The sequence below is a fragment of the Loxodonta africana genome, chromosome 12 (genome assembly GCF_030014295.1).
Source record: "Loxodonta africana isolate mLoxAfr1 chromosome 12, mLoxAfr1.hap2, whole genome shotgun sequence".
NCBI classification, from domain to species: Eukaryota; Metazoa; Chordata; class Mammalia; order Proboscidea; family Elephantidae; genus Loxodonta; species Loxodonta africana.
Genome location: NC_087353.1, coordinates 99608155 through 99621432, shown reverse-complemented (window position 1 = coordinate 99621432; position 13278 = coordinate 99608155). Strand labels below are relative to the sequence as shown.

Sequence of the window (13278 nt, the reverse complement as noted above, 5' to 3'; positions counted from 1 at the left end):
ACAAGGAACTCCTGGGTGGGGCAACAGGTTAACATACTCGGCCACTAACCAAAAGGTTGAAGGTTCAAGTCCACTCTTCTGAGTGCCTCCAAAGAAAGGCCTCGTGATCTACTTCTGAAAAATCAGCCATTGAACACCCTGTGGAGCACAATTCTACTCTGATACACATGGGGTCTCTGTAAGTTGGAGCTGACTCAATGGTAACTGGTGTTTTTTAAACATTAAGTGTTTAGCACAGGACCTGGACCATGAGACTCACTTGATAAATGTAAGCAGTGGTTGACTAAATGAACACTAAGGTTTTGTTCTCCTTCTGAAACCCTCTGGTTCTTCATGGCTGATGTTCTCTTCAAGCTCCTCTGGTGGCCACTGAGGACCTCCCTGGCTCCCCCTGGCTCATCTGCTGGCTGTGGCCGTGGCTATGCTGGGCCTAGTCACAGGTCACACATCTACCCTGGTTCCTGACCTAGGAACACTCCCTTAAATTTTACTTGATTTGGTCAAATCACAACATTTCATAAAGGCCCCTTCCCACAAAGCTGATGACGTAAGACTAGCGCAAGAAACAAGCAAAGAAAAATACCTATTCTGTTAAGCTGATGCCAACTTTATTGCCATTTGGAGGTTGGAACAGTTGAGAGAGGCTTTGTGCAGAAATGGGACCTAGGAGAGCTGACTCTCAATGAGGCTGTGATTTCCTAGGTAGAGGGGAGAAGACTGGGTGTCTGGGTGTTTAGAAAAAGCAGACAGCGAAGGGCGTGCAAGGAGACAGGGAGGAAGGGGATCGTATGGTATGAGGGAGCAGTAAGGCTATGTTGTGGAGGCAGAACAGTCTAGATGCAACATGTAGAAGAATCCCTGGTAGCGTAGTAGTTAAGTGCTACGGCTGCTAACCAAGGGGTCAGCAGTTCAAACCCGCCAGGAAACTTTTTGGGGCAGTTCTACTCTGTCCTATAGGGTCGCTAGGAGTTGGCATTGACTTGATGGCAGTGGGGTTTTAGGGGTGACGTGTAGAGAATCAAGTTTTTGAGCAAAGGAGTGATTGAAGACATAGTGGTGAACACAGGACTGATCTGGCAGTGGGATTTATTTTAAAATGGAAGGGACAGGGCTAGGGGCTGGAGTGGGAAGAAAGGTACCTGGGTCTGAGTACCAGGTCACCACTGAGGCAATAGCCAGGGGGCCCTGACTTCACCTGGCCAGGCTTCTGTTTCCTCACCTGTAAAATGGAATGCCAGGAGGCTCCTGGGAGGATTAATCCATTCACCAAGTATTTTAGTGGGTTCCTAGAACGTGCCAGACACTTCAGTAGGTGCCAGGGATTAAAAATGAACACGACGCAACAGAGAACCCCTGAGGGAGCAGGAGAGCAGTGGGATGTAGACCCCAAATTCTCGTAGAAAGACCAGACTTAATGGTCTGAGACTAGAAGGAGCCCAGTGGTCATGGCCCCCAGACCTTCTGTTGGCCCAGGACAGGAATCATCCCCAAACCCAACTGTTCAGACAGGGATTGGACTGGACAATGGGTTGGAGAGGGATGCTGGTGAGGAGTGAGCTTCTTGGATCAGGTGGACACTTGAGACTATGTTGGCATCTCCTCCCTGGAGGGGGATGAGAGGGTAGAGGGGGTTAGGAGCTGGCAAAATGGATACAAAGACAGAGTGGAGGGAGGGAGCAGATTGTCTCATTAGGGGGAGAGCAACTGGGAGTATGTAGCAAGGTGTATGTAAGTTTTCGTGTGAGAGGCTGACTTGATTTGTAAACTTTCACTTAAAGCACAATAAAAATTAAAAAAAAAAAAATTGACACGAAGAGACCTCTGTTCTCTGTAAGCTTACCACCTAGTGTAGGAGAGAGACAATAACAGAGTGAATAAACAAACAGAGGCCAAGTGTGGGAGGTACTGTCAAGGAGGTAGGCAGGAGCAGGATCTACCTTTCAGTCCAAGAGGTCAGAGAGTTTCTCTAAGGAAGTGGAACTTACGGAGACAGAGGAGTTGAGAAGGAGGCTGCAGTGCAAAGAGCAAAGGGAAGAACATTCCAGGGGGAGGAATAACACGTGCAGAGGCCTGGAGGCAGGAAAAGGCTTGGTAGGTTCTGGGAAATGCAAAGCTCCCAGGAGCCCCCCGGGTAGGGTAGGGAAGAGTGGCCTGCGGTGAGAAGGAGAAGAGGCAGTAGCTGAGTCCTGGCAGGAGACTCGACTGTATCCGAAAGAAAATGGTAAGCCCCTGAAAAGTTTAAATGGGGGAGGGGGAAGCATCACATCCCAATGTGTATTTTAGAACCATTACTTTGCTGTGTGCTGAACAGGTTTGAGGGAGCAAGAGCAGGAATGGCAGTATCATTCAGGAGGGATTTACTGCAACAGACCAGGCGAGAGATGGTGATGGCTTACACTAGGCGGGGGGGCAGAGAAGTGGAGGAACTCAAGATATATTCTGAAGGTATGCGGGTGGGAAGAGGGAGGAGAAGGCAGGAAGCAAGTAGACTCTTAGTTTCAGGCTGAACGGCTGGGTAGAAATACTGCAGTTGTTGAGATGGCTAAGGTTAGAGCAGATAGGGTTTCGGGGCAGGGATGAGAACATGCATGGAGAACACAGTCAGTAGCTGGGAGTTACTGTTATCCCATCACCCTGTGCTCGGCAACAGTGGCTGCTGGGAGCAGCTGGAAACAGAACTTCTCTGTCCTTCAATAAGTATGCAAGCATGCAGCAGCCCTGAGACAAGGGACAGCCGCAGGCCCCTGACATAAATTACACTGATACGCCACTAAGCAATCAGCCACCTGAAGAAACTGCTTCTTAGTTCATTGTCAAATAAGGTTCTACTGCGTCTCTGATATCACAATGGAAACTTCTAAAATGCTTCACATTTAAAGCTTTTATTTTGAAAAATAAAATACAAAAGTCATTAAGTTGTAAATGTATGCAGTAACTCCCCAACATACAATGAATTACTTAAATAATTATTTAACATTATCCACATCAATACATTTCAACAGGCCGAGGCCTCTACGGGACATGTGAACATGGACAGACAATCTATTTCAAAACGAAACGACCCAATTTTGCTTAGAGAACCCCATTTTAAACCTGTCCTCGAAAACAAAGTTGGGAATCTGGTAGGAAAAGATGAGGCGACAGCAGTGTGAACAGCAGCACGTGTCCCCTGGGCTCCTTGTCCACAGACTGTGCCTGTCATGGGATGCACTGGAGGGCAGACCACGCCAGGCCCTGCTGTACTGACTCCCCACTTCTGGGGCTGGGGACTGCAGATGCAGCCCGGGGTACAGACGCCCACTGATGGCAGCAGGGGACAGCCAGTCCTAGGTATTTCCTGTCTGATGAAAAGGCATCCGTCTCTCCTAGGGCAAACAGAGTGAGGTTACAGGCGTCCACTCTCCCTGCACCAGCACACCCCACCCCAGACACAGCGAGGGGCCGCGGCTCCCACACCCAGCGCAGGGGGCAGGAGCAGGCCCACTGTACGAACAGCTGTGTCTCAGGACCACCCCAGGTCCACTTTCTCTCAGTCTGGGGTGCTTCAGCTGGCAGCCAAGGCAGGGTCTCTATACATTTGCCTATTCTAGATATTTCATTTAAGTGAGATCATACAATATTTGTCCTTTTGTGATTGACTTCCTTCACTCAGCATGTTCTCAAGTTTCGTCCATGCCATAGCATGTATGAAGACTTCATTTCTCTTCATGGCTCAGTAACTGTCCATCGTGCGTACATGCTACACTTTGTTTATCCGTTCATCTATTGATGGACATTCCGGTTGTTGCTACCTTTTAGCTACTGTGAACAGTGCTGCATCAAACACTGGGGTACAGGTTTCTGTTTGCATTCCTGCTTTCCATTCTTTTGGGTCTATACCCAGGAGTGGAATTGCTGGGTCATATGGTAACTCTACGTTTAACTTTTTGAGGAACTGCCACACTGTCTGCCACAGCAACTGCACCATTTCGCATTCCCACCAGCAATGGACGAGAGCTCCAGTAACAGCTGGTGTTCTTCAGTCCTGGGTGTGATGTGACCTTGTCACTTGGCGAATAAGCTGCCCTCTCTAGGATGAGTTTCCTTGTCAGAAAACAGATGGCTCAATCACTGCATCATTTTAAACCCCTCTTTGTAATGAAAATAACAACTAACACTTTTTGAGTGCTTACTCTGTGCCAGGCTCTTGGCAGACATTTAATTCTCATCACCACTCTCTTATTAATACCATCTTCATTTTACAGATAAGGAAACAAAGACGCAGAAAGGTAAAGTAATTTACTCAATGCCACACGGCTGGTAAGAGACAGAGCCAAGATGCCAACCAGGCTGTTGACCCCGGAGCTGGTCTCTCCACTCCTGCTACACCGCCTCCCAAGCACCGCAACCCAAGGGCCCAGCCAAAGCCCCAACCTCACCTCCTGATCAAAGAATTCCTGGCACTGCTACTCCACTTGTTCAGTCTGTCGAAGGAAGGAAAAGATGGTTTAAAGTTCCTGAAGTTGGTCAGCACAAGAAGTGACTGCCCCTCTGAACAGCAGGTGGAGCTTGCAGGTTCTGTTCCGGACTCACTAATAAGCAAAGTCAGCCACCTGCCTGCCCTGCCTCCATCGCTTAAAATCTACAAAGAGCATCCCATCACCCAGCTTCCACCAAGGGGCTCCCAGACCGAGTTACCGGTGAACTGAACAGGGAGAGCCAGGCCCCTCACTAGAACAACAGCACTTTGTCCATTCCAACTACTCACCAGGGTCGAGATCTGTCTTCAAAGCATGTGGGCAGAAAGGTCTTGTTAACTCAGTAATTAGCAGTATAAAAGACAGGATTTGACGGGATGTTTTAACCAAGATAACTCACTTCTTTAACATTGATTTTTAAAAATTATATAAAAAATACAACCTCATGGAGAGAATTTGGGGGAAAAAAATCCACAGCCCTGTCATCCAAGTACATCGTCTCAGTCGTTTTTTTTTTCCTTCTGGGTAGGGGCATCTTCAGTTTTGTGCCCATCATTTTTCACTGAATATCGTATGTTAAGCATGTTCTGTGTTACATATTTGAGAATCCTTTTAAAAGAAGCGTCTTTTCTATCCTTTGAACCAGATTCTATAGAAGCACTGTTTAGAAGGTGTGTTACATTTTAAAATATAAAACTGCACAAAGATTCTGTAACTTTGAACTTTTGTTATTGCTGCTGCCGTTAGGCGTTGTCGACTTGGTTCTGACTCCTAGCGACCCCGTGCACAACAGACCGAAACACTGCCCGGTCCTGGGCCGTCCTCACAGTTGCTGCTATGCTCGAGCCCGGTGTTGCAGCCACTGCGTCCGTCTAACTCGGTCAGGGTCTTTCTTTTTTTTGCTCACCCTCTACTTTACCAAGCATGAGGTCCTTCCCCAGGGACCAACCCCTCCTGATAACATATCCAAAGTATGTGAGACGTAGTTTCGCCATTCTCGCTTCTGAGGAGCATTCTGGCTGTACTTCCTCCAAGACAGATGTGTTCGTCCTTTTGGCAGTCCATGGTATATTCAACATTCTTCGCCAACACCACAACACAAAGGTGTCAACTCTTCTTCGGTCTTCCTTATTCATTGTCCAGCTTTCGCAGGCATATGAGGCGACTGAAAACACCATGGCTTGGGTCAGGCGCACCTTAGTCTTCAAGGTGACACCTTTGTTTTCAACACTTTAAGAAGATCTCTTGCAGTTGATTTGCCCAGTGTAATTGTGTCTTTTGATTTCTTGACTGCTGCTTCCATGGGTGTTGATTGTGGATCCAAGTAAAATGAAATCCCTGACAACCTCAATATTTTCTCCACTTATCATGATGTTGCTTACTGGTCCAGCTGTGAGGATTTTCGTGTTCTTTATGTTGACGTGCAATCCATACTGAGGGCTGTGATCTTTGATGTTCATCAATGTTTCAAGTCCTCTTCCCTTTCAGCAAGCAAGGTTGTGTCATCTGGATATCAGGTTGTTAATGAGTCCTCCTTCAATCTTGATGCCACATTCTTCTTCACATAGTCCAGCTTCTCAGATTATTTGCTCAGCATACAAATTGAATAAGTATGGTGAAAGGATACAACCCTAATGCACACCTTTCCTGACTTTAAACCATGCAGTTTCCCTTGTTCCATTCAAATGACTGCCTCTTGATTCATGTACAGATTCCGCATGAGTAATACTAAGTGTTCCAGAATTCCCGTTCTCTGCAATGTTATCCATAATTTGTTATGATTCACACAGTCGAATGCCTTTGCGTAGTCAATAAAACTCAGGTAAGCATCTTTCTTGTATTCTCTGCTTTCAGTCAGGATCCATCTGACATCAGCAATGATATCTCTGATATCATGTCCTCTTCTAAATTCGGCTTGACTTTCTGGCAGTTCCCTGTCAATGTACTGCTGCAGACACTCTGGAATGATCTTCAGCAAAATTTTACTTGCATGCGATATTAATGATATTGTTCAATAATTTCCACATTCAGTTGGATCCCCTTTCTTGAGAATAGGCATAAATATGGATCTCTTCCAGGCAGTTGGCCAGGTAGCTATCTTCCAAATTTCTTGGCATAGACAAGTAAGCACTTCCAGCGCTGCATCCGTTTGTTGATATTTTGTTGGTATTCTGTCAGTTCCTGGAGCCTTGTTTTTTGCCAATGACTTCAGTGCAGCTTGGACTTCTTCCTTCATACCATTGGTTCCTGATTATATGATACCTCCTGAAATGGTTGAACATCGACCAATTCTTTTTGGTGTAGTGGCTCTGTGTATTCCTTCCATCTTCTTTTGATGCTTCCCGTGTCGTTTAATATTTTCCCCCATGGAATCCTCACTATTGCAACTCGAGGCTTGAATATTTTCTTCAGTTCTTTCAGCTTGAGAACTGCTGAGCGTGTTCCTCCCTTTTGGCTTTCTATCTCCAACTCTTTGCACATTTCATGGTAATACTTTGTCTCCTCAAGCCACCCTTGGAAATCTGTTCAGCTCTTTTACTTCATCATTATTTCCTTTCGCTTTAGCTACTCGATGTTCAAGAGCAAGTTTCAGAGTCTCTTCTGACATCCATTTTGGTCTTTTCTTTCTCTCCTGTCTTTTTAATGACCTCTTGCTTTCTTGATGTATGGTGTCCTTCTACAACTTGTCTGGTGTTTGGTCATTAGTGTTCAACGCATCAAATTTATTCTTGAGATGGTCTCTAAATTCATGTGGGATATACTCAAAGTCGTACTTTGCCTGTCATGGACTTTATTTTCTTCCGTTTCAATTTGAACTTACATACGAGGAATTGATGGTCTGATTCGCAGTCAGCCCCTGGCTGCCTTCTGACTGATGATACTGAGCTTTTCTGTCGTCTCTTTCCACAGATGTATTCGATTTGATTCCTGTGTATTCCACCCTGTGAGGTCCATGTGTATAGTCACTATTTACGTTGGCGAAAAAACGGTATTTGCAATGAAGAAGTCATTAGTCTTGCAAAATTCAGTCATGCGATCTCCGGCACCGTTTCTATCACCAAAGCTGTATTTTCCAACTACCAATCCTTCTTTCAATCACCAGTAATTATCAGTGCATCCTGATTGCATGTTCGATCAATTTCAGACTGCAGACACTGGTAAAAATCTTAAATTTCTTCATCTTTGGCCTGAACGCTTGGTGCACAAATTTGAATAATAGTGATATTAACTGGTCTTCCTTGCAGGTATATGGACATTTTCCTATCACTGACAGAGCTGTACTTCAGGATAGATCCTGAAATGTTCTTTTTGGCGATGACTGCAATGCCATTCTGCTTCAATTTATCATTCCCAGCATAGTAGACCACGATTGTCTGATTCAAAATGACCAATATCAGTTCATTTCAGCTCACTAATGCCTAGGATATCGATCTTTATGCGTTCCATTTAATTTCTGATGATTTCCAATTTTCCTAGATTCATACTTCGAACATTCCAGGTTCCAATTCTTAATGGATGTTTGCAGCTGTTTCTTCTCATTTTGAGTCGTGCCACATCAGTAAATGAAGGTCCTGAAAACTTGACTCCATCCACGCTGTAAAGGTCAACTCTATTTTGAGGAGGCAGTTCTTCCCCAGTCATATTTTGAGTGCCTTCCAACCTGAGATGCTCATCTTCTGGCACCGTATCAGATAATGTCCCACAGCTATTCATAAGGTTCTCATTGGCTAATTCCTTTCAGAAGTAGACTGCTGGGTCCTTCTTCCTAGTCTGTCTTAGCCTGGAAGCTCAGCTGAAACCTGTCCGCCATGAGTGACCTTGCTGGTATTTGAATACCAGTGGCATAGCTTCAAGCATCACAGTAACACACGAGCCCCCATAGTAGGACAAACTGACAGACACATGGGGGTCTATTATTGGTATCAGGCTTTTCCAACTGGTCTGACTTAATGAGATTTAACTTGTTTTTGTAAACACAGTTAAAATAATCTAACTATATTTAAGCCACTGTTGACACTTGCTGTTTTTAATTTTAAAGTGAAGTGTAAAGGATGGGAGTAGAGAAGATAAGGTGGCAGTGGCTGAAGAACAGAGAGCAAATGAAAAAGGAGGCTAATGAGAGGGCCGAGCAGAATCATGACTAGTTTCATCACCGTTCTAAGGTATTTGGATTTTGTCCTAAAGGCCAAGGGGACCCTTCAGAAATCTGCAATCATATTTGTACCATGTGATGGCAGTAAAGGGGTTTTCTTACAAGTGGGCAGAGCAGTCACTGTACCCATCTTCATTCTCTAATTCTTCAAATTCCCTCAATAAGGAAAAAAAAAAAAACTTATTCAACATTTAGACAGCAGTTTAAAAGGTACATCCCTTTGGGTTAGATAACATGACTACTTATAGTCACAGTGAATCTAGAGGCTGATTTTAATTCCCAAGGAGCAGGTTTTGATAGGAAATAGAGCTGACGGTGATAGCATGGATCGGGACATGGCAACTAGCACAGAGACTGCGTGGGAAACCTGGGGTGTCCTGGGGAGGCCTGAAAAGGCACTGAGCTGTGCGTGAGGACACCTGGGCTTTTTCTTCATTTGCCAACAATAAGCTGTGTGACACCTAACAAGTCACGTAAGCTCTGTGTGCTTCAGTTTTCTCACTTATTAGAAGTTAAAATAAAATCCTTTATAGGTCTTTTCCTAAACATGTGCATGTGTGATAGATGAAGTGACTTTAACTGGGAAGAAGAGCTGTGAAGTCTTTTGTCTGTTTTTTTTTTTTTATAATTTTTATTGTGCTTTAAGTGAAAGTTTACAAGTCCGTCTCTCACACAAAAACTTATATACACCTTGCTACATACTCCCAATTGCTCTCCCCCTAATGAGACAGCCCACTCTCTCCCTCCACTCTCTTTTCGTGTCCATTTCGCCAGCTTCTAACCCCCTCTACCCTCTCATCTCCCCTCCAGGCAGGAGATGCCAACATAGTCTCAAGTGTCCACCTGATCCAAGAAGCTCACTCCTCACCAGCATTCCTCTCCAACCCACTGTCCAGTCCAATCCATGTCTGAAGAGTTGGCTTTGGGAATGGTTCCTGTCCTGGGGCAACAGAAGGTCTGGGGGCCATGACCACCAGGGTCCTTCTAGTCTCAGTCAGACCATTAAGTCTGGTCTTTCTACGAGAATTTGGGGTCTACATCCCACTGCTCTCTTGCTCCCTCAGGGGTTCTCTGTTGTGTTCCCTGTCAGGGCAGTCATCGATTGTAGCCAGGCACCATCTAGTTCTTCTGGTCTCAGGATGATGTAGTCTCTGGTTCATGTGGCCCTTTCTGTCTCTTGGGCTCATAATTACCTTGTGTCTTTGGTGTTCTTCATTCTCCTTGGATCCAGGTGGGTTGAGACCAATTGATGCATCTTAGATGGCTGCTTGCTAGCGTTTAAGACCCCAGACACCACTCTTCAAAGTGGGATGCAGAATGTTTTCTTAATAGATTTTATTATGCCAATTGACTTAGATGTCCCCCGAAACCATGGTCCCCAGATCCCTGCCCCTGCTACACTGGCCTTCGAAGCATTCAGTTTATTCAGGCAACTTCTTTGCTTTTGGTTTAGTCCAGTTGTGCTGACCTCCGCTGTATTGTGTGTTGTCTTTCCCTTCACCTAAAGTAGTTCTTATCTACTATCTAATTAGCGAATACTGGTCTCTCACCTCCCTCCCTCCCCACTCTCATAACCACAAAAGAATGTTTTCTTCTCAGTTTAAACTATTTCTCAAGTTCTTATAATAGTGGTCTTATACAATACTTGTCCTTTTGCAACTGACTAATTTCACTCAGTGTAATGCCTTCCAGGTTCCTCCATGCTATGAAGTGTTTCACAGATTCCTCACTGTTCTTTATCGATGTGTAGTATTCCATTGTGTGAATATACCATAATTTATTTATCCATTCATCTGTTGATGGGCACCTTGGTTGCTGCCATTTTTTTGCTATTGTAAACAGTGCGTCGATAAACATGGGTGTGCATATATCTGTTCATGTAAAGGCTCTTATTTCTGGGATATATTCTGAGGACTGGGATTGCTGGACCATATGGTAGTTCTATTTCTAGCTTTTTAAGGAAGTGCCAAATCAATTTCCTAAGTGGTTGTACCATTTGACATTCCCACCAGCAGTGTGTAAGTGTTCCAATCTCTCCACAGCCTTTCCAACATTTATTATTTTGTATTTTTTGGATTAATGCCAGCCTTGTTGGAATGAGATGAAATCTCATTGTAGTTTTCATCTGCATTTCTCTAATGGCTAATGATCGTGAACATTTCCTCATTTATCTTTTAGCTACCTGAATGTCTTCTTTAGTGAAGTGTCTATTCATAACTTTTGCCCATTTTTAATTGGGGTATTTGTCTTTTTGTAGTTGAGTTTTTGCAGTATCGTGTAGATTTTAGAGATCAGGCGTTGATCGGAAATGTCATAGCTAAAAACTTTTTCCCAGTCTGTAGGTAGTCTTTTTACCCTTTTGGTGAAGTCTTTCGATAAGCACAGGTGTTTGATTTTTAGGAGCTCCCAGTTATCTAGTTTTTCTTCTGCATTCTTCATAATGTTTTGTATACTGTTTATGCCATGTGTTAGGGCTCCTAACATTGTCCCTATTTTTCCTTCCATGATCTTTATCGTTTTAGATTTTATATTTAGGTCTTTGATCCATTTTGAGCTCGTTTTTGTGCATGGAGTGAGGTATGGGTCTTGTTTCATTTTTTTGCAGATGGATATCCAGTTATGCCAGCACCATTTGTTAAAGAGACTGGCTTTTCCCCATTTAACTGTTTTGGGGCCTTTGTCAAATATCAACTGCTCATATGTGGATGGATTTATGTCTGGATTCTCAATTCTGTCCCACTGGTCTATGTTGCTTTTGTCTGGTTTTTAATTGACATTTTCTTATTGGATTGTAGGAATTCTCCAGATTCCATGGATGAGTCCTTTGTTTCAAATATCTTCTCCCACTTAAGGATTACTTGTTCACTCTCTTTATGATGCATTTTAATAAATAAAAATTCTTCATTGTAATGTAGTTCAACTTATCAATGTTTTAATTATTGATTAGTACTTTTTATGTCTTGTTTGAAAAATCTTCCCCTCTTAAAGGTCATGTCGATATCTCTATTATTTTCTAAAAATATTATTGTTTTGCCTTTCACATTTAGCTTTGTAAATCCACCTGGACATGGCTTTTGTGTACGTTGTGAGGTAGGGGTGTTCCTTTAGTTTGAGTCTCAAATCCCCTTCCATCACTCCTTCAGACTTATGCAAACCAGTCTTTTTTAAAAAAAATCATGGTAAATATATATATGTAACAAAACATTTGCCATTTTGACATTCTTCCTATGTACAGTTCAGTGCAGTAACTTACATTCATCATGTTGTTCAACCATCACCCTATCCATTCCCAAATTTTTCTTATGGATTTGACATTCTTTCAGGATTCTGCCTCTTGGATTATCCTCTGGCTCCAATTTCCCTGTTCATGAATCCACCCAGGTTTCTGGGACGTAATACCTCAACCGGGGCCCAGGACCCTACACCCCCCACTGTGTGCAAGGGTTGATCAGTCTTCCAGAAAGATCAGGAGTTCTTGAGCCCAGAGAAGACCTTTTGTATCTTTGATTCCTGAGGACTTATTCCAATTCCTCGCTCATAATAGATACAGTAAACATTTGAATAAGTGAAATAAATGAAAGGATGGATTAAAATTATAAATATGCTGATGAGAATGTGCTTTGAAAGCAGTTTGACATCCTTACATAATATGTACCAATTATTGATAGCTCGCTGTTATCAGAGACAGAATTCACTCACTTCAGGAAAGACAGAGCCCTCAGCCCTGGTGTGAGACACAGTGTCTCTTAGAGAGGCTGGCCCATTTATGCCAGGCTTGCTGCAGACTTTACCCAGATTCCGCGAGGTGGTACGGTTCCCTCACCAACCCACATTTGGAATATTCTTTAGAACCCGAGCCCAACGCTGAGCCTTCATTCCGGTTAACAAGCTGATCACTGGTGGCAGCAGCCCAGAGGCAGCAGCACAGTCACCGTGCTAGAAGGGACGGCTGCTGCTGCACTCAGCCAGCGGTTCTCAATCTCTTTCCCATGAGGACCTGGGAATGGCAGAGCTGCTCGATGCACAGGTAGGCCTGTCCTAACACTCACTCCCCATTTCTATTTAACTCAAGAAACAGCAGCAGAATGCTAGTAAGTGAGAGGGTACCATTACAGGGATAACCCGGAACCTGTTTTAAAAACTAGAAGTTAAAAGCTGCAACTCTCAGCATCCTTTCACCAACTTGGGGGACTTGACAGTTGAGGGTCAGTGGCCGTGTGCACAAACGTACTCACAAGTCTTCTAGGCTCTCAACAGATAAAAGTGAAAAGGCCACGGATGGATATATAATAAGAACAAAGAAGGCGCCTGGACATTTTTAAGTTAGATATCGGAAGGCTGAAATACATCAGCAAGGCCAGATTCTGGGATGTGGAATGCTGTGTGGCTTGAGAGCGACCTCAAGCCTGTGGATTTTCGTTAACAATAAAGTGTTGCCCTAGTTTTAGAAGACAATGAGCTCTCTGAAATTAAAGACTGTGGGCTGAATTACTGTTAAAACCAACAATTACCAGAGGCCAATTTTTCTACCATGAGCACGTATCATTATCTCTTAAAATGGGTTATTTCAGTGCAAGAGTCTGTTATGTAAGAGAAGGAAGCAGACACCATACCTGGGGTTTTTCTTTAAGAAAGTCAGGTAGCTGAAATTCTCCTTTGTAGACCTGG

At 43.9% G+C, this 13278-nt stretch overlaps 1 protein-coding gene across 3 annotated transcripts in view; it reads right to left on the bottom strand.

Moving 5' to 3' along the window:
* Window positions 1–2836: 2836 nt before the first annotated feature.
* Window positions 2837–13278, bottom strand: part of TPST1 (tyrosylprotein sulfotransferase 1) — a 98942-nt gene continuing 88500 nt past the window's right edge. The window contains exons 4-6 of one of the 3 annotated variants that reach the window (XM_064296064.1): window positions 13224–13274; window positions 4419–4463; window positions 2840–3365 (exon numbers count right to left, since the gene is read on the bottom strand). In XM_064296064.1, coding sequence (XP_064152134.1) covers window positions 4446–4463; window positions 13224–13274 — 69 coding nt within the window. In that variant the 3' untranslated portion in view covers window positions 2840–3365; window positions 4419–4445. Of the gene's footprint in view, window positions 3366–4418; window positions 4464–13223; window positions 13275–13278 lie in introns of all 3 variants that reach the window. The other 2 variants (XM_064296063.1, XM_064296062.1) reach the window with 2 other exon arrangements.